The 21,243-nt window shown below is 39.8% G+C and overlaps 1 protein-coding gene across 1 annotated transcript in view; it reads left to right on the forward strand.

The window, feature by feature from the left end:
• The window catches only part of LOC110952053 (collagen alpha-1(XIX) chain), a 105,765-nt gene that overhangs the window by 50,667 nt on the left and 33,855 nt on the right, over positions 1-21,243 (forward strand). Inside the window, 12 exon segments of the mRNA XM_051960208.1 lie at positions 237-281; positions 4,183-4,218; positions 8,426-8,479; positions 8,554-8,598; positions 11,760-11,792; positions 15,182-15,220; positions 15,347-15,391; positions 17,526-17,561; positions 18,118-18,162; positions 19,004-19,057; positions 19,541-19,594; positions 20,746-20,826. Of these exon segments, the coding sequence (XP_051816168.1) occupies positions 237-281; positions 4,183-4,218; positions 8,426-8,479; positions 8,554-8,598; positions 11,760-11,792; positions 15,182-15,220; positions 15,347-15,391; positions 17,526-17,561; positions 18,118-18,162; positions 19,004-19,057; positions 19,541-19,594; positions 20,746-20,826 (567 nt within the window).

Raw genomic sequence — 21,243 nt, forward strand, 5'->3', positions numbered from 1 at the left:
TCACGCAGCTGGAAAGGAGGCAGTAAACCAAAGGAGGGAACAAAGAGTAGTGGGCCACACAGGGTGCAGCAATTAAGCTGTTTTCTTGTTGTTAATTAAAAGCAAATTAGAGGCTGCGACAGGAGTTGTTGTCTTGCCTTAATTGCTGGCAGCATGCATGCCCAGCCACACCTGTTGTTGCTCATTCACTCATCTTAGTCTCTTTTTATTTCTACTTCTTTTGGTGCTTTCCTTAGGGACGGAGAGGAAAGACTGGGGAGCCTGGACTCAGAGGCCTGCCTGTAAGTGATATACTATAATCAGAGAAACTCTACTTTTTTTCTTTCATTTTGAATAAAACATCAACACTTAGAGTGCTGTCGGACAAAAACACTTTCTTTTTTTTAATGGATCACTCTCAACATAATAAATCCTTCATGTTTTGATGTACACGTCTGGTCTGTTTGAAAGTGAAACAATGGAAAACACAGAAAACTTACCTCAGGCAGTTCAATACAGCACTTTGAACACTACTTTAAATTCTGGCTTCCCACCATTCAAATTCGAGCACAACCTTTATTTGTCCAAGAATTTCCCTGAGACTGCCAATATCTTTTTCCACTGACTTCAAAAGTTACCATAATTAGAAAAGTATAATAAAGCAAACAGTCGGTAAGGATGGCAGACGTGTAATACAAAGTCTGTCTGAAAAAGCCCATTTACGCTCTTTGGGCTGAAGCATCTATGTTAACTAATTTCATGTTTAGGCTGTATTGATTTGTTCAAAATCGTCTGCCGTACTCCTGCACTGCTCCAAACAGGCTATATTATCAGCACAAAACCACAAGGGGTATATTAAGGTAGCACTTTAAGATGTTTGTATTGATGAGTAGGACAAGTCTGCCTAGAGGGTCCATTGACTCCTTGAATTATGGTCTTTTCCTAAGGCATCCAAACCAACCCCAGACACTGTTTGTGTATTTGTGTAGTGACCCACACGCTGAAGGGCACAAACACCACTATGCGTTAAAGCAGACAGCTTGTCAGACCCTAAACTGCTCTGGTATCAGGACAAAGAGGAGCGTTTAGACATCATGTAGCTCAGCTGCTTTGGGTGTCCAATTATTTTCATGCATGATTGCCCTGATCACGCTCTTGATCAGGACACAGTGGTTGTTGTACTTTGTTCCGTCCAGATATCAAGAAAGATTCTGTTTTGCTTCCATCACCCGATGCTCAGGTTTAATTATCTTCAGTATAATTGAGCTACTGGCTAGTAAACCTCTCCCGCATGACTCAGTGTTTCCTCTGCTTCCATAATAACTCATAAAGTTGTAGGACACAAACTCATCGGAGAAAAGAAAGACAGGACAGAGAAGGTGTGACATTTCTAAATGGCAATGTCCTGATGATACCCTTCGCATGTGCCAGATTTGCTTCCATCCCCTGATATTGGCATTTATGAGTCACCTGTTTTGCTGAGGTAGATCTCAGGGGCAAAATCATCTATTCAAAACACACTCCAGGGCATCACTCTCTCTTGTCCATTGGCAGCAGGACGGTGCATGCAGTCGAGGGGGCAGCAGTTATTTTTCAAAGTCAAATTAGCATTTCACAACAACAAGGGAGTCTGTGAAAGACACATAACAAAGACGCACTCAAAGATTAGCTATAGACTGCTGGAGTCTAGTCATGTTTTTATGACAGCTAACATTCATGCAAAGGTTGCAAAATATAATAGAACAGGCCACTGCAGCAGTACACTTGTCATTTTAACCCCCTGATCTCTGAAACTTACCGGGGGGTTTGAAAGGCATGTTGTCTTATAAAGAATCAGCAATAATATTACACAAAATTATGAAAAACTGAAAAAAAATAATTGGGATTTCAACGATGGTACTTGTCTATTTGTGATGTGCAGCAGTTTCGCTGGAAAAATGATCTAAGTTTATCCTTAAAATTGTGATCAAAATAACTTTATTCTACATTTCTCATTTACAGATTCACCAAAAATATACCATTGGCACTAAACCGATCCTGTAAAAGCAAAAAAAAAAAAAAAAAATCTACACAATTGGTAACAAAACATGACAAATAATGCAAGAGATTTTAGGTTGAACACAAACTATAAATCTAAGTAGAATAACATCTACACACGTGGACAAAATTGTTGGTACCCCTCAGTTAAAGAAGGAAAAACCCACAATTCTCACTGAAATCACTTGAAACTCACAAAAGTAACAATAAATAAAAATTTATTGAAAATTAAATAATCAAAAACAGCCATTACTTTTGAATTGTTGATTAACATAATTATTTTAAAAAAACAAACTAATGAAACAGGCCTGGACAAAAATGATGGTACCTCTATAAAAGATTGAAAACTATTTGACCAGAGTGACATGATTAACTCAGGTGTGTCATTTAATTGACATCACAGGTGTTTCCAAACTCATAATCAGTCAGTCTGCCTATTTAAAGGGAGACAAGTAGTCACCCTGCTGTTTGGTGAAAAGGTGTGTACCACACTGAACATGGACAACAGAAAGCGAAGGAGAGAATTGTCCCAGGACATCCGAAAAAAAATGATAGACAAACATCTTAAAGGTAAAGGCTATAAGACCATCTCTAAACAGCTTGAAGTTCCTGTGACAACAGTGGCTCATATTATTCAGAAGTTCAAGACCCACGGGACAGTAGCCAACCTCCCTGGACGTGGCCGCAAGAGGAAAATTGATGACAAATTGAAGAGACGGATCGTTGGAATTGTATCCAAAGAGCCCAGAGCAACCTCCAAAGAAATTAAAGGTGAACTCCAAGGCCAAGGTACATCAGTGTCAGATCGCACCATTCGTCGTTGTTTGAGCCAAAGTGGACTTCATGGGAGATGACCAAGGAGGACACCACTGCTGAAAAAAACTCATAAAAAAGCCAGACTGGAATTTGCAAAAATGCATGTTGACAAGCCACAAAGCTTCTGGGAGAATGTCCTTTGGACAGATGAGACCAAACTGGAGCTTTTTGGTAAGGCACATCAACTCTATGTTCATAGACTCAAAAACCAAGCATACGAAGAAAAGAACACTGTCCCTACGGTGAAACATGGAGGAGGCTCAGTAATGTTTTGGGGCTGCTTTGCTGCATCTGGCACAGGGTGTCTTGAAAGTGTGCAAGGTACGATGAAATCTGAAGACTATCAAGGCATTCTGGAGAGAAATGTGCTGCCTAGTGTCAGAAAGCTTGGTCTCAGTCGCAGGTCATGGGTCTTCCAACAGGACAACGATCCAAAACACACAGCCAAAAACACCCAAGAATGGCTGAGAGAAAAGCGTTGGACTATTCTAAAGTGGCCTTCTATGAGCCCAGATCTGAATCCCATTGAACATATGTGGAAGGAGCTGAAACATGCCATTTGGAGAAGACACCCATCAAACCTGAGACAACTGGAGCTGTTTGCTCATGAGGAGTGGGCCAAAATACCTGTTGACAGCTGCAGAACGCTCATTGACAAATACAGAAATGGTTTAATTGCAGTGATTGCCTCAAAAGGTTGTGCAACAAAATATTAAGTTATGGGTACCATCATTTTTGTCCAGCCCTATTTCATTAGTTTGTTTTTTAAAATAATTATGTTAATCAACAATTCAAAAGTGATGGCTGATTTTGATTGTTTGATTTTCAATAAATTTTTATTTATTGTTACTTTTGTGAGTTTCAAGTGATTTCAGTGAGAATTGTGGGTTTTTCCTTCTTTAACTGAGGGGTACCAACAATTTTGTCCACGTGTGTATAGTATGTAAAGCCACCATTTTTTTCCCTGTATCAAATTAAAGTGAAAATGTAGTATGTGTTCATTTCAGATTTCAAAGAAATGCTTTTGTTTTTGAGGTTTTTATGATTTACAGCATCATAGCTGTGTCATACTGCACAAAACACATTTTGAGTTCTTTCTACTTCTGGCCATGATTGTGCTGTTTCTATAGAGGTGGAGGACTTTGTATTACAGTGAAAAATGAGCCCAGAGTGAGTTAAAATGTGACAGGAACAAAAAAATGTATTGAAATAAAGCTTAGAGACTGACTGTGGTTTTGAGAGTTAAATAAGAGTGCGGAGAGGATTAGGATGGTTGTGTAATGATGATGAATAACATTTACTGTTCATAAGGGTATTTATATTATTGTCTTTTGTTCTTTTTTTTTGCAGGGTCCCTTGGGAACCTCTGAAGGAGCAACTGGCAAGGTATCACCTAAAGCGTTATTCATCACAAAACAAAGTACTGGCATGTGGCATTTAAAGTATATCTGAGCTGTCTTCTGGTTTGATAAACTGACCCCTTTCATGCACTTCCAGCAAACTGTCAAGATGACTGAGCAGTGTTCGCTGTAGCAGCCCCCCAAATAGGCCGGGAGTTTAATCATTTACGCGACGTTGTCTGTATAAAGATATACCAAACCTGTTGTCCCAAGAAGCCAACCCAACCCGGCAAGTCAGACACGTGTGACCAGGAGCAGAATCCGCTCCGCCCTTGACTGACATGTTTTGTATTTATAGTCAGGAGCAGATCGCCCTCGTTGCAAATGGCACCTTTCAGTCAATTGTAGCCTATCCACTGTGCAAGTTAAATCGCTGTTCCCACCCTGCACCTCCTGCAGCACGGCACAGCGTGACTCAGTGCTCACACTCCAAACAGACAGATGGCCATTACATACAGTGCTTTTGCAAAAAGGGTCTGCAATCATTTTCATGAAGCCCAGGGGTGTTGTAGCTCACCAGAGGCACATGAGATATGCAGTTTAAAAAAAAAACAAAAAACACTCAGACATGGGCCTCCCACTGTCTCTGCTGCAACATGCTTCCTTTACAAGCCCACCCTCCACCCACCCTCCACCCACCCACCGCCCACCAAGCCTCCAGTGGCCTACTTGTGATCATGTTGAGAGTGAAAGCTATTGCGTAGTGGACAACCCCTTGACCGCAGCTGTTCAGTTGATGTATAGGTGCGTCGTTTGCTGTGGTTTTCAGCTCAGGCCGCAGAATTCCTCCTGCTCCCTGTGCCCAGAGGAAGGAGAAGTGTCAGCCGGCCAACCTTGAAAGAGAAAGTTGTCCATAGGAGGACACACTTATTATACCTCAAAACAAATGGGATTTCAGTACGCATACCATAGGTGGAGACACAATGGACAGCAGTTTTGTTTGGATGAAAAATGGCATGCTGCTTTGAAGCAGATTAAAATGATAAACAGAGGTTACCTCTATGAAGTTTTCATTAGTTTTCTCTAATTGGCTGCTTTGTTGTCTCACTTGAATCAGTGTCAAATCATTTAAAGGAGCCGTAAAACTGGAAACTTCACTCGGCAGAAATGAAAACAGCTCCAAGATTGTGAGCTTAGGATCATTTTAGCAATTACTGCTTCACTTTAATAAGGCTTTGATTAAGTAAATAACTCAAGAGTTTGAACACACTGAAGGAAAGGACGCCTGAAACTGTTTCCGTGTAACAGCAACAAATAATTACTGTATAATAGTGTGTCTTCGAGTTTCACAAGAGTCTGTTAAAGTTGACCTGTTGACTCACTGTACCATAAAACATTCTAATGAATTCTTATGAAAGATGGAGTTACACCTGCAGGTGAGTAAAGCTACCCATTTGAGATTAAATTAAATGTAACATTGTGATTAGAGAACATGATTAACATGCTTATTATATGACCTTCAGCATGTAGATACTAGCTGGGACATTGTTTCTGTGCTCGTATTCTTACATTAAATGTGCATGCCAGCCTTGCCCTTGCCATAAATCAGTCATGCCCCCACATTACAGATACATCTTCACTTTATCATTATAAATTTATACTTCCCGTGGAAGACAAGAAAACTTGTGTCCCACAGAACCACTTCACATTTTAATATGCCATAATGTAACAAGTATAGCCGTGCATTTGAAGGAATTTACACCACCCGGCATGATAAGTGTGAGAAGATAAACTATCACACCTTCCGAGAGCGACGGAAAGTAACAGTTTTCGTGAGCAGCAATAATTGAACAGCATCAGGGATTCGCCGTGCTTCTCAGTGCCATCCTTGTGCATTTTTTAGCTTGGACAAAATAGACGCAAGTTAGACTAAACTGCAGCTTGTGTAACATCTGTGCACGCTGAGCCCCCTCTCATTCACCCAGCCGAGTGTGAATGTTTGAAAGTAAAAAAGAAAGAAGGTCTGCAGTGCATGATGTGCCGGGAAGACGGTGTTCTCATGAATTACATATCCATAACTGTGTCACCCACTGACAGTCGCAAATGGGCTCTGACAGAGCTCTGCAGATATTGATGGAGTGAGAGATGCAGACAGTCTTAATTGCTGCTTGATGACTCGAGGTGACTCAAAATCAACAGATCACCCACAGACCTCCACAGGTGGAGCAGTGCCCTGTGCTGTACACACTAGGGCTTTCTCATTGTGTAAATATAGTGATAATCGACATAAATACTGGCCGTGCTACAGTTAATCTCATTTGAAAGGTTTATTAACTTGTTACACACTCCTCTGCTAATACATTGACTTTGAGTGATCTTCCCTGCAGATCTAACAAGGATAAGGACAGAAATAGTTTTTCCATAAATCTATGCCACCATGCTGTGTAGAATGTTTTACAAGAAGCGTATTGCAGGTAGCAGTGACTGTTAATCAGCTGTGCAGCAATTTGCACCAAATGTCAGTCATTTCTGTGTGAAAACTAGCCCTAAACAATGGATAATCATTATCTACATACACTATCATTTGCACTGAACAGTTGCACCGCACCGTAACCGGCCCTTTTTTTCCTCAGCCTTGTGATTGATAGCATGACAGCAATTATGTAGTTGATTTTCCTCTAAGATTATTATGGTGAAATCATGAGTTTCCATGTGGCTGATAAAGCTGCAGAGAATTCAATTAGCACTCAAAGTCAGTTTTGCCACTAGTCTCTCCTCCCCGCCTAAAATATTAATAAGACAATCCATCTGTTCATACATGGCAGCAGTCTACTGACTTAATAACAGCTCCTAATTTGGATGAGGAAACAGTGACTATATCTCATTAAATGAATGGTATTGCAGGCTGTCATTAGCGAGTGGAGGGAACGGGGGGAGGGGCCGGAGCTGAATGGCAGTTATTGTGTGTTAGAGTCCAGGCCTAGCTAAGGAGTGTGCAAATATGCTGCAACCTTTCTCAGATGTCGCTCTGTCTTCTCAGATTGCTAAACAGATGCTCCATAATGTCTGAGCGCACAGTATCTGAAACAATCCCCATGAATCTTCGCACATGTCATACAAAACAACAATAATCTTTGATGAACAGCCTGTTTTTTGTGTTGCTGTTTGGAGAGGAAAATAAACTATCACAGGTGAGCGTCATTAAATATGGCAGGAGATCTGAAAAAATGCATTTCTCTGAGTCCAGGTGCATTTGCTTAAATGTCTACCACACTTCTGCCAAATGCCTGAAATAATAACTGGGATTCCATACATCTGTAGGCAAAGACCTTGTGTGATGTCAGAAATAGGAGCGTGAAAGGTCATGAGAGGGTGGGAAATGCATGCAGTGTTATTTGCAAGAAAGTGAGGTATTCTCGTGTGTGTGTGCTTGTGTGTGTGCATGTGTGCGTGTGTGTGCGTGTGTGTGTGTGTGTGTGTGTGTGTGTGTACTTGTTTCTGCTATCTTGGTGGGGACTTTGACCTGACTCCACGCTATCTCGGTGGGGACTCGTGTCACAGTGGGGACCAAAAATGAGGTCCCCACGGGGGGAAACAGTGTTTTCTTGGCCATGTTGTTGTTACTGAAAAAAGTAAAAGTGCAAAAAAGTTTGATTGTCAATGGTAAGTCCCCACGGGAATAGCAGAACCAGACGTGTGTGTGTGTGTGTGTGTGTGTGTGTGTGTGTGTGTGTGTGTGTGTGTGTGTGTGTGTGTGTGTGTGTGTGTGTGTGTGATTTCTATCACAAATTATTCATTCATTGTCTGTCTTGACCAAAGTACATTTGTCCTACTGTTTCGTTTACTTAGAGCATTCTCCACATAACTGGCAGGAAGAAATCCTGTTAAAATGCTCTAAGGACAGCTTACTAGCAGTCATGAAGTGCCATCTATTGGCAGACAGGGGAATGATTTGAATAAGGAGACATGGATAACTGCTGCAGTGCAACGGAGTTTAAAGTTTTTCATTATACCGCTACACTCACATAGTATCATGGTTTTGCAAAACCACAACTTTTGCTGTCTTTCTTTCTCTTTTCCCCCTTCTGTAATTACAAACTAGTTTGATTCTGACATGAATCAGAGCTGTATGTTTTTCCGATTACTTATTCATGCGAGCTGTCCTTGCCTAAGTTTCGCTCTCAGAGCTTTCTGTCTTCTCGCCCTCTCTTTGCCGTCAGTCACTGTCAGTGATCTGCTCTGTTCACATACAGGGGGAGAAGGGTGAGGCTGGAGTCCCCGGGGAGAAAGGAGAGCGAGGAGATCCTGTATGTATTTTCCGGCAGTGACATTTACAGTGGTGCTGTGCTACAGAGTCATTAACCAAGGCCTCCTCCCACAGGGTCAGCCAGGTGCCGAGGGGACCGGCGGGATGAAAGGACAAAAAGTAAGTCACGTCAATGTCAAGTGGCATACATGATGATTCCCTGCGCTTGTGCTCTCCGACACTCAGCCTCTGCGTGTGTGTGTGGAGAGGGGGGTAACGCAGTTCAAGCAATTTAATTGATATGATACACCAGATTTCAGAGGTTAAACCTTTTGAGTAAGTGATCTTCCTCAAGCTGTTTATCCTCCAAGGGTTTATGAAGTCACTTAGCACTCAGTAATGAATCTGCAGGTGGTCATTCCTGCGTTTTACAGCTGACATTGTTTGTATCCTCTTGTGCATGATTCAACTAATGTTCTTACTGTTGACAGCTTTTGCATATGTGCGAGTGAGTGAGTGTATCTTGTTGTGTTTGCACATGAGTGATACTTTGTGCAAGGGATACTTTGCAGAGGAAAAACTGTACCTGCAGTATAGACAAAGAACTGAGACTCTTTAATTACCCCAATATGTCTCTTTATCTGTCACTTAGCAGAGTGCTCTATCTAAAAAAGCAATTTTAGTGAAATCTTTAGGAAAATTGGGCCGTGTGTCAGGTAAAAAGTAGCATTGTTTACTGCAGGCAGCGGCATTTACAAAGCACTTTTTTTATTTCCAGTAACTCCTGACTTCTAAGCTGTGAGTAGTCTAACTCATAACAAATAAGTAACTGATTTCAAATTTCTTCTAGGCATTGCCTGTTTTGCATGAATTGCAGTTATAAACATCCAGTGCTCTTGTACTCTGCAATTTCAACCTAATTCATATGATAGCTTTCTCTATCAACTGGGGTCCTCTGGAAATCTGATGGAATTACAACCTACCCGGTAGTCTAATAGATGTAAACGGAGGTCACTCATTCTTCTTCAGCATTTATTAAAACAAGAAGGGTCATTGGGAGCAAGCTCTCTTTAATAAGGATGCTCTTATTGCTAGACATATAAAACAAGAAGTCGAAAGTCAACATTTTTTGCAGTTTGTCAGTGGTCAAAGATTGAAAAATGTCCCCTGAAAGGGATACATGAGAAATTTGATTTGAATCAGTTTCTAATGGAGGCCATTTGATTCCAAATGTTTCCTCAATAGCCGTGCTAGCAGAACTGTGAGGCAGCACTTGGGGACAGTATTCTATTGAACTAACAAATGCTCATTAGCAATACATTGCAAAAGTATATATATAATACTACTAATAACAGCCCAGTTTTACTGAATTTTTCCTTCACTGAAAATTGAAAAAGTTTGGAATACGTATATCATATGTATCAATAAAATTTGAAGAATATTCTGCAAATTTAGATATCTAATGTCAAAATAACATTAAAAACCTCTATTTGTAAATTTCCAAAAATTCTTGTGAAAAAAATAAAATTTTGTTGACATAAAAAGCCATGCAAACTTGTAAAATGCATTTACAAGATTAGCGCAATTTTACAAACATTTCCTTTTTTATTTAATTGATCATTTTAAAAGGAGGGATTCATTTTAACTTATATATTTTCAGGTGTTTCACAGCACAGATGTTAATGAATGCATTTTCATATCAGTTTTATATCAGTATTATTGAATGACATTAAAGGTTATCTATCCATCTATCCATCTATCTATCTGTAGTTCTTGGATGGCTGTTATTTTATCTTATTCTTTTTTTTGGTTACCCAGTTAGTTAGTTTTTTTTTATTTTTGCAACGTATCATGCTGATGCTAAGCTATTATCTAATGTTGACCACATGTTAGTTTAGTGAGATGGACAGACTGAAAGTTTGGCCCGATGATGCTGATGCCAGTTGAAAAGTTATTGCGTCGCTGGAGAGAAAACAATTCATCCTTAGGGAGACATAAATGTGTGCATCAAATTTCATTCACCAAGAATAATGTTTACTCAAAGCTTAAATGTCAACCTCATGCAGGTGCTAGACAGAAAGTTAGAGGATAAACAGAGTCATTAGGGTGAATCCTATTGCTGGCTGTCAGTGCACAATTTTGTGCCAGTTGAAGTAGAAATTTTATGACAGTAGGCGAAAACTCGGTATTTTGCACCGTGAATGTCTCTATTAAACTGCATGTCAGTCCACCCAAGACTTGCCGAAGCATTTTATTAAGAGTCTAAAATGTCGGCTTAATTGTGCCACTAGAGTGCAAGCCATCAGTCAGTCTGTAGGATTCATCCTCTGGGTACCACGATTGTCTGTAGAATTCTCAACAACGTAAGTAAAAATGTTGACCTGCTGGTGCTGCAAGAGGAAGAGTCAGACCACAAAGTCACCGGATTCATCTTGGGCGGTGTGAAAATGCATTCCATATTTTATGATCCAATCCAAAAGTCAGACGGATTCATCATTTGAGAACTGTGCATGCCTGTACACAATCTCATGGCCATCCATCAGTGAAATTCCTGTCTGGATCAAAGTGATGGACTTCCTGACATCGCCATTCCTCGAGCCGCGCTACAGATGAGTTGTGGGACTTATTTACCTAAACCACCTATACATTTCCAGGATTTAGGTTCTCTCTAAAAATAGCTTCAAGTGTATTTTTGATTCAGATCTAGACAGGCATTAAAAACTTATGAACCTTCCCCTGTTACTAAAAGTGTAATCTTAGAGAGCTGTGTTTAGTTGTTAAGATAGGGCATGCAATCGCTGAGTGCTTTTGAGTTGTTTATAGTTCTCCATATAATTTGTGATGTTTTCGTGTTTTATCGAAAGCACAAAAGCTATAGCTTGTAAATTATGAATAGAAGGATGGAGGCTCCCATCAAGCAGTGTCTCATAGATAAGTACCGTCCGAGGTTCCGTGGAGCACGCAGTAAACCCACTGCAAAGGGCTGTGCATGCTAGGAATGTGTACGATACAACATTCTACATGCCTCGCATGAAATGCAGCATTGCACTCTGCTCTTGAAGAAGAAATACTCAATGTTTTTTGTTTTGTTATTTTTATTTTCATATCGACGAGTTAAAGATTTCTCTGAAATCTGGTCGTGTTGCTCCAATACTCATTGAGGTAGCTGTCTGAGGTCGCACTGCTTTCAGAAGTGCTTCCTCAAGTGGCGTTTAATGTCATATGTTTCTTCTTTTTTCCCTATTTTTGTATCCCTTTTGTCACTGCCTGTTATTCTCTCTGTCTAACAGTTGCTTACACTGTAGGTAGTGACTGATACTATGTTTGTGCTGTGCTTCCAGGGTGATGTTGGTCCCCCTGGTCCTCCTGGTCCTGTAAGTTCACAACAGCGATAAATCCTGAGTTACAGACTTTTGTTCATTGTCATTAGTAAGATATGCCATAATTGTTTTTTATTTTATCATGTTTAAAAGAAGAAACTGTTACATTTGCACTTTTTTGTGACAAAGTTTAGAAAATATCACAATTTATTGCATCATTAAGCTGTTCATATCCTACTATTTGTAAACTAGCAGTGTAGTGTTGAACTTTGCTTTCACATCTCCAACATAGCGGCATGTCGTTGTGTAACCAGTTTTCATTCTTTGACAAACCTGCAGATTTGCTCTAACTTTAGATATACAGTTTTTTTTCCCATATGAACAGTAGATCGGTGTTGAAAAAGGGCATCACACATAGGCAGCCTGTTTAGAAGCAGGTGAAATTAGTCATGTTAGATTTCTCTGGGAAGAGCCTCCTTTTTTCCTCAGGTAATGAAATCACTGATACATTGCTGCAGGCTCTCAGTGAATGTTTTTTTGCAATGTACATGTGCAAAATAGCTTCTTGTGTATTTCGCCATCACCCACTGATGTTGCAATCTTTCACTTGGAGCAAAAAAAAAAGTCTTAACAGCGTCTATTAATGGGGGTCATGCAGCACACGACCTATTTGTAATGTTGGTAATTGTAAATTATAGATAAACGATTTTTGGTGGAAGACACTAATGTCAAATGTGGTTAAGTAGCAGATAAAAACAGGAGAAGCCCTGACGTCATGCTGGATGTCTAATGTATGCTGAAGGTGACACCGAGTGGGTGGTGCTGGGATGATAGAACTCATTGCTTCGACATTTTAAAGTCAAAAATACACTGTGACAAATCGCTTGAAGATCTGTGAGGCGGCAGTAATGACTCCAAAGACATGCCGCAACTATGTGTACCTTCTTCGAGAAAAAAAAATTAATAAATAGAAATTGAAGCATAAAAAGTGTCAAGTGAAAACATGGCGTTGGCGCCTTTGTGCCTCAAAGTGAAGGCTTTGACATTTAGATGACTCTGTCCTAATGGGTTTTGTTCTAAAAATCTGCTGCCTATTGAACCTCTGAAGGCTTTAGACACGAGCTTGGAAACAAAGTTTGATGGCTTTCATTCTCATTCTCATTTTCATTGCTTGTTAGCAAGTAATTCATATGGAAATTAGACAACTTAATTATAGAGTGAACAAATATCTCTCACTCTCAACTGGTTTCACTGGTTTCTGTCGAACCAACAAAAAGTCTAGTCATTTAATAAGAATAGATATCAATGTAGGCGGTTTTAATGGCTGTTCACAACACTAAGGTCTTGCATTGCAATTATATTTGAATAGTGATTTATTTTTTTCTGAAATTTAATTTCTGCTTGGGGGAGAAGATAAAGAAATTTTCTATCAAAACTGAAATACTCAGTCGTGTTTGTTGTTGTGTAGCGAGGAGTGGACCACCCGGAGTATAGGCGATGTATACTATAGCACACAGTGGAGGGAAAACATTAGTCATTTGATAAATGAGCCTGTTTGAATATTTAGTACCAGTCTCTGTCTGTGCTCTCTGCTTTCCCATTGCAGATAATTTTGGCAGTTAAGCATTGATTTCCCTTACACAGCAGAAGCCAGGGTTCAGATCATTACCCTCCCTTCATAAACCTTCTTGTGCCTGTGTTTATTAGTGACAGGGAGGAGCAGTGAGCTTACAGGCACACACCGCCATCACTTCTCCCAAAGCCCTTAAAGTGGCAAAACAGTCCTTTTAGCTCTCAGACTGTCCTTTTTTTTTTTAGTGTGCCATCGCTTTACAATAGCGTTTTATAATCTATTAAACTGAATCTGTTATGCCAAGTTATGTTGCGAAAATGGCTATATGCAATATTTCGTTGCTCTGGAGAAAAATTCTGGCAGGAATTCGATCAGACAGATACTCATGGCGTTGTTCTGCATCCAAGGAAAAGAAGGAAAAAAACTGACAAGCAGCCGTTCTGTTGAGTAGCTGCATGTTGAAGGTTGACTGATTATGCAGACACACTGCTGGGACGGGAGAGGATTCAGTACCTCACTTGAACCTGATCTGATCATTGTTTGTGAAGGAAGGGAGAGCACTTAATGTCTAGTTTATATATACCTTATTTACACAGTAAGGCTCTCAAAGGGCTCGCAGGCACACATTTGTCAGGGGACAGGACACCTGCACAGGTAGACAAAGAAAAACATGAAAATCCTTTCAATGAGAAATAATCAAGCCAGGTAAATGGCGATTAAGTCAATAGGAGGCACCTCCATACAAAATGTAAGTGCCATGGGGGTGGCAAAATGTATAGAAATGGCTTTCAGTTGCTGAGATTGCTTCTGTTTTCTTTTGCATCTCATTTCGTCTGACTCTGCAAGACTGAACTGCATACATGGGTGAAATACAGAATTAACACAGCAGAAAGAGCCCGAGGACATTTAGATGTAATGAGTTCTGATGATTGTAGATAGATGCGCTGGGTCTTAAAACATTAGTCCTACCTTCAGAACTGTTGTCCAGTTTACTCCCGCATTTTATTGTTCATCTCCTATCCAGATTGTATCTCGATGTGCCTGTGCAACCTGTTATTAATATATGTCACTGGTGTCAGCTCTGAAATGCGATTGTGAGCAATCCAACTGCAACAATCGCTCGTATCATTGGTGACTGCGCCGCTCCACCTCTCTTCCTGGCGTGTGCGTGCTTTGAAAGATAATTGTGGCCGTGCTGTACACAACATTTTTTTTTAAATGTTAGAAAAAGCTTTTAGACAACAAGAAAGCTGGATGCAAGTTTCTTCATTTGCGTACATTATTGTGTCAAGAAAGGCCAGTAGTTTAGTAGAAAGTGAATTTCTAGTTCATCCTTAGTGTGTTGTGGGTGTATTCATACCTTTGCTTTTATTTGATCAAGCGCTAGCACACAAATGTCTGACTCAGCGTGCTGTGTGTTAATGACAGATCTAAATGAGGTCCTTGTCGCAGTGTGTGATTTGATGTGTAACTTGTGCAAAGAATGACTCGAGGAGCAGTAGGACCACAGAAACACTTGAAACATATTAATTTGGGTGCGTCAGGCAGTCTTGACCTCCTCTTTTTTCCATTTCATTTAATTTTGTCGCTGAGGCCTCTGCCCACCTGCTCTGTCACCCTATATTGGAGATATAAAGGAGAAAATGAAAATGTTCCATCTAAATACAGATTTAATCTTTTCTTATCAAACCAAGGTTGAGGTTTGTAGGGAGAGAGTCGGGTTATGCACATATATTATTGAATCTGGAAGAAGCTGGTGCTCCTATATTGTCTTTAGAAACAATCTTTTAAAAAATATCTTTAGTCACAGTATTTGCCAGATCAGTCGAGACTATTATAGAGAACACTGTGTCTCTTTCATTATTTCTAGGTGATGACAGCTCATGGATTAAGACAGTTCTCTGGATCTGTAAGCAGCTGTTATTATCCTAAAATGTGAAATGTTTATGTACGATGCCCTACTGTATTTTGTTTCTTGTACAAAAAGTACACTGCAGTCAGTTTTTGAAGTGTTCTGTTTTGTCTTCTGTTTAAGGATGAAATGAGAGAAAGAAGCCAAAAGGGTGAAAAGGGAGATGAGGTGAGTTTCTCTCATGTTTCTTTCTTACTGAAGATTATTTAAGCATAAAAAAGCCAGTATTAGTTTTCAAACATTAAATCCAACACCATGGTGTTAAAAAAAAAAAAATCCACCCCATTTGTTACATAACATCAACAAAAGCAGCATTGACATTTGATTTTGAGAGAACAATTGAACATCACCTGCTGTTCAAATGGTGAGTCTGATTTCATCCTTGCTCTTTGTAGAGAAGCACAAGGTGAGGCACAGAATAAATTGGCATACAATTATTGTTTGGGCCCCGGAACAACAGATGCATCTACGTCAGGCAAGCAGATGACAAAGGCCACTGATGCAGCTATTGACCAAACATCAAAAGACAGTCCACTAAATGAAAAAGAAAAAAAGCAAATTACAAGCAGAGACACAGTCCAGATCATAAGTATTTGGAGAGTGACACATTTTTTTGTTCTTTGGCTTCGGATATAAGTGCATTCATTCTGAAATAAACTATATTAAAGTGCCAAGTCTCGGCTGATTGATGTAGGCATATGTCTGCACTGAAAGAACCGTGTGTGAGATGTAGTCCTTTTAACAATAATAATACTCAGTCTGAAAAGGTTCAAAAGTAATTGGACAATCTGCAACTATATGCTACACAGGCTGATGTGTATATATCAACATTTGTTCATGCAGAAAAGATCCCATATATGGCTCACATGAGTTATTTGAGAGTCGAGAGCTGCCATTGAGATTGAGGTAGAGTTATCTGTCAATATGAGGAGTAAAGATGTGACTGCAAGTGAAGGAGATAATAATGAGATTCAATAACAAGTAAAAATCTATCAAAGACATATCAAAGGTAGTTTGCTTGACAAAATCAATAGTTGGGTCCATTCTGAAAACAAAAAAAGAATAGGAGATTCACACAGGAAAACAAGAAAATGGCAAACAGGCTGAGAAGCACAAGTGTCGTTGATGACTTGATAATAAATGTTATGGTGTGGAAAAGCACCCTTGAGAGTGCAAAGCAAGTTACGAATGTTTACCTGGATGTAGGAGTTCATCTTGCCTTGTCAAGAGAAGAGTTCAGGACCACGACCTCGGAGCGTTCACCACAAAGTGAAAACCCCCGGTCAGGCTCAAAAACAGAACTGGCTAGGTTACAGTTCACAAAAAACATACTAAAAGAAACCAGAGTTAGGACAAAGTTCAATGGACTGATGAAACAAACAATATTTTCAATTACAATGATTGAAAGAGGAAAGTGTGGAGGCACAAAAACACTCATGACCCAAAGAATCACATCATGTTTGAAAAAGTGGTGCTTGTGAAGCAACGGAGTGAATGCAGAGATAAGGAGCCGTCTGTGGCCTCATATTCAGCCACATGCATTAAAACTTATTGGAGGACATTTCACTATTCAGCAGGACAACAATCCTTAGCATACAGTGAAAGCAAATAAGAGCTTTTCAAGGTGAAGAAGTGGAAAATCTGCCTATGAATTACCCTAATCTCAGTCTGATTGAGGAAAAAAAACTTCCACTTTCTGAAGATCAGACAGTAGACAGAGACAGCATTGCATAAGTCAGAAAATATTAAACATGAAGATGATTTTGCTTGACTTCATGTGTATCTTCCCAGGTACTTTCAAAGTCCTAAACTTTGGGAACTATGTGTTAAAAGTTCTACATCTCCCACATATATCTTTATGCTCTGATTAAAGCTGAGACTTAAATGTTGCGTCTGTTACTTTATTTCAAATTGAGTGTGCTAAAACGTAGAGCCGACTGAAGAATAAAAACACGGGCAATCTGATATCTGTGTAAAATCTGCAAATGAGGAAAGATTTATTGCATTATGGAAGGCATCAACCATTCCATTCATGCCAATGATAAGTGAGATGTTTTGTTCTTTGTGTGTGTTTAAATAGTTACTGTTTTGATTATATCCACATTCTCTGAGAAATGGAACAAACTTGGCAAAGGAAATACTCTGTGTGCTTAATGCTCACATAATATAAAAGCTAACTTCTTGAAGGTTCTTGGGGACATAGTTTAAACCTTACCACTGTCAGGAAGAGGAATGGCTTACTTGATTTGTTTTTTTACCTTTTTGACAACTAATGCTTTCCTGTTTCTTCCACTTTCTGCAGGGGGAGAGAGGGGTTCAAGGACCGCAAGGCCTCAAGGTGACTTATTTCAGACTTAGCCGTTGCACTAAAATTTTTTGCATAAATATCCACCGCCAACACAATATGGCTTCAAAGTCCTTTGACCAGCGCTGTGTGTGTCTGTGAACAGTCGTCACAGCAGGGTACGGCTGTGTGGAGTTTACAGATTGCTGATCAAAGTGTTCTTTTTTTTTCTTATTGTAGAAAAGATTCTTTCTCTGACATAGTACATCCTGAGCTAGACGGTGGCCCTGCAAAGTGCCATGTTTTTTAGCTGTCATCTGAGGACCTAAAATTTCTAGTGACACACTAGCGAGTAATTCATCTCCAGTTGCTGCTGAAGTGAACCTTCATTCCTTTCTGTTGTTTATGCCTCTCCAAACCTTTGGAAAGCTTCTATGAGAGCACCAAAGTTCTCCTGTATGTTGAATTCAGAACGACATTAAACATATACTATACCCTTTCTCTCAGTAGCATATAACAGAGCACAAATCTCAAGATGTTTTTTTTTTTCCTTTTCTATTTCCTTGCCTCTTTTTTCCTTCCTTATTCATCCTTTTTGGTGATGTAACAGGGAAACATTGGGCTGCCAGGACTGAAGGGAGATCAGGGCCCCGAGGTGAGACTTTTTATTTATCTCATGTCTGCTGTGCCACTTATAGTTGGTCAAAAAATAAATAAAATCTCAAAATATATTGAATACAAGATGAAATTGTGCCAGGACTATATACACATATAAGTAAAAGCACTATAGCTTTGACCATGTGGTAAAATAACCAAGATAATTCATGTTTAGGTCCTCAACACAACTGAAATTTATTTTTTTCTTCTGTTGCTTTTGTGAAATGTCTTATAATTAACATTAGTACTTGGAGAAAATGCTATTTGTTAGTGTAATATGGAGATGAATGCGAACAAATAATTACATATTCCACTTTTTAAGAGGGAATGCTTAGTTTACGTGTGTATTGTAAATGTATTCCTTTGAAGGATGTTTATGAGAATATCATAAAATGCTCGTAATTATGCAGAGTGGGTAAAGATAGCAGCCGGGATGCAGAATCTTTTCCCAGTTCTCATTCGACATAGGTTCAGTTTCCATGGTAATATGTGGATCATTTCAATTATCCACACATACAAAGACAGTAATCAGCCAGAAAAGATGAATGTATATAAACATCTCATCTAGAATAACAGCAGCACAGCAGTGATGTAAGTGATGTAACCCAATGCTGCTCAGTCAGGATGACCCTGTCAGCATACAGTAATTGCCATGCAACTGACCATGGTTTGTTAAAAAGGCAGCAGGGGCATCACTTTCACAACACTGCCGTTTGAAATGCTCTGGAAAGTCTGTCCAGAGCTGGCTGGGCCATAACACTCAAAGCCCAGACATTTCTGTCACCAAACAGAGAGAGAAAATAGCACACAGTATTGGTTTTTCCTTTGTGTTTTGCCAGGGGAAACAAGGACTGTCTGGACCCACTGGACTACCAGGGCTCCCAGGCGAGGCAGTAAGTACACTGGCACTAGACACCAGCACTTCATGTCAAGCCTTCCTTTCTGTCATTGCCTTATCTGTCACCTTGCCATATCCTTCTCGCTCTTAGCTCAGGCTGCCAAAATGAAAGAGAGAGATAAACAGATAAACCTCAACAGGCAGAGACAGAGAGGAAGTATAGGGAGAAAAGTCCAGAATTTTTACACAGACGATCAGTAATCAAATTTAAGAATTAATTAGTGGAAAGAGGCAAATCTAAGCGCTTTATGCCAGGAACGGAGGCAGAGGCCCAATCTGTTCTCCACACCTGCTTCGGTAATGAGCATCTGTCTTTATTCAAAAGCAGGGAGGGAAAAGAGGCATTTCATAAATCCTGGCTAAGGGAAATTATGTTGGAACACAGCAGCCCGCTGAAGCAGTGAGGAGGAGGAGATAAATGTGTGTGAGGAGATGAAGGCCTGGTGATAGATGTGTCTCTTTTCACCACTATTTACAGGGCGAGCCAGGGGAGCCAGGGGTGCCTGGGAGAGATGGCCTGAAAGGAGAAAAGGTAGGTAAACTTCAAATCAAGTTCTTACCTCAAAGAAAAATATGAAGCTCTGATGTTTTATCACAGGTTGAACATGCTAGACAACTTGTGAAGACACCTTTCGGATGACTCGCCCCGCGTGCCATCCTCAGTCATACTGCAACTTTTGTGTTCTTGCCTTTGATGCCTCCAACTACACTGTTATTTGTACACAAATTTTCTTCTTTGCAGTCTGGCTCCAAACGCTGTGCTGAAAGTGGCAAATTAGCAAAGTCTGCAGCTGATATGCATATTTGATGGGGTTTGTTACGCCTCAAAATAAATGAAGCTGTGCTCAAATCACCCCACCCAACGGAGCCACTCTTATACTCTAGAGCAGAGAAATAAAGTGAAAGTGCCTAAGTCCCCTTTACTCATTGACATAAAGTGCTTAAGCCTCCAATATTGGTTTTATAATCCTCATTTGTTTGCTATACTGATGTTAGCTCTGATTTAGAAAGCAGTTGTGGATGTACATTCACGGGGTAAAAATGTGGAAAAAATATATAAAATAAACAGTATCAAATATGAGGCTAGGGCTAGGAAGCTGTTAGCTGAGCAAAGTCGACTTAGTTAGTTAGTTAGCTAGTGGGTTATACCGATTAGTAGTAGTATTAGTAATCAAGAAGACAAGACATGATGACTAATGTTTGTAATCGATATGCATTTGGAATAAAAACTTTTAATGTTGTTGTGAAATTTAGAATTGCTCAAACTCTAAGAGAAAACCTTGCTGCAATGCATCTATTCATTTCAGTTTTATATATGCTTTATTATATGTATATATATATATATATATATATATATATATATATTTCTTTTTTAATTTGTATTTACCTTACAGTGTTTATATTCTCTTACTCATCAAATACTGCTCTGTAATGGACAATGCTCTCATCTACAGAAAGGGAGTGGTATTAGACCCAAACATTTTGAATAGATGTATTGGCAGTTAGTTAAATAATAATGATACTGATAATTCGACAGTTGGAAAAATGCTGGATATCGGATCCATATGGATCTGCACCTTGCGTGTAATACAGCGCCTCCTTTGCATTGTTGAGATGACAGAGCCAGTTTGACACTTTTGCTGCAGAAAAACTTCTGATGACTGTTTGTCTTTCTGTCTCTAGGGAGACTCTGGTGGACTGATTGGGCCACAGGGACTTCCAGGTCCTAAGGGTGAGCCTGGAGAACCCGGCATTGGATACATGGTAGGTATCATGTGAAGTTTAAGCATTCATTTTCATTCAGCCTTCTTCACTGCAGCCCTCAAGTCACAGGACACAAAAACTGTTAGAGTAGAGCAGGAAAGTAACAAAGGAAAATTCAATAGATTTTGATTTGTATAGGTGACTTGCAAACAGACAGAACAGCAGCAGAGCAGACAAGTTCAGGAAGCCAGCTCTGCCAACTGCAGAGATGCATTGACATCGAGATGCAGTGTCATTAGGCAATCCACCATTGGATAACCTCAGTCTGGGTAATCACCTATCCTCCCACTTTGGAACTTATAGCTGTTGAAGCACTCTCTTTTATGGACATGGCTTTGCATATAGAAATGTTCATTATAGCTTCACCAAAAAAAAGCGGTGTGTGTGCAGCCAATGCTCCAGTCCTGGTTGACGGTG

Source organism: Acanthochromis polyacanthus, chromosome 15, assembly GCF_021347895.1.
Source record: "Acanthochromis polyacanthus isolate Apoly-LR-REF ecotype Palm Island chromosome 15, KAUST_Apoly_ChrSc, whole genome shotgun sequence".
Taxonomy (NCBI): domain Eukaryota; kingdom Metazoa; phylum Chordata; class Actinopteri; family Pomacentridae; genus Acanthochromis; species Acanthochromis polyacanthus.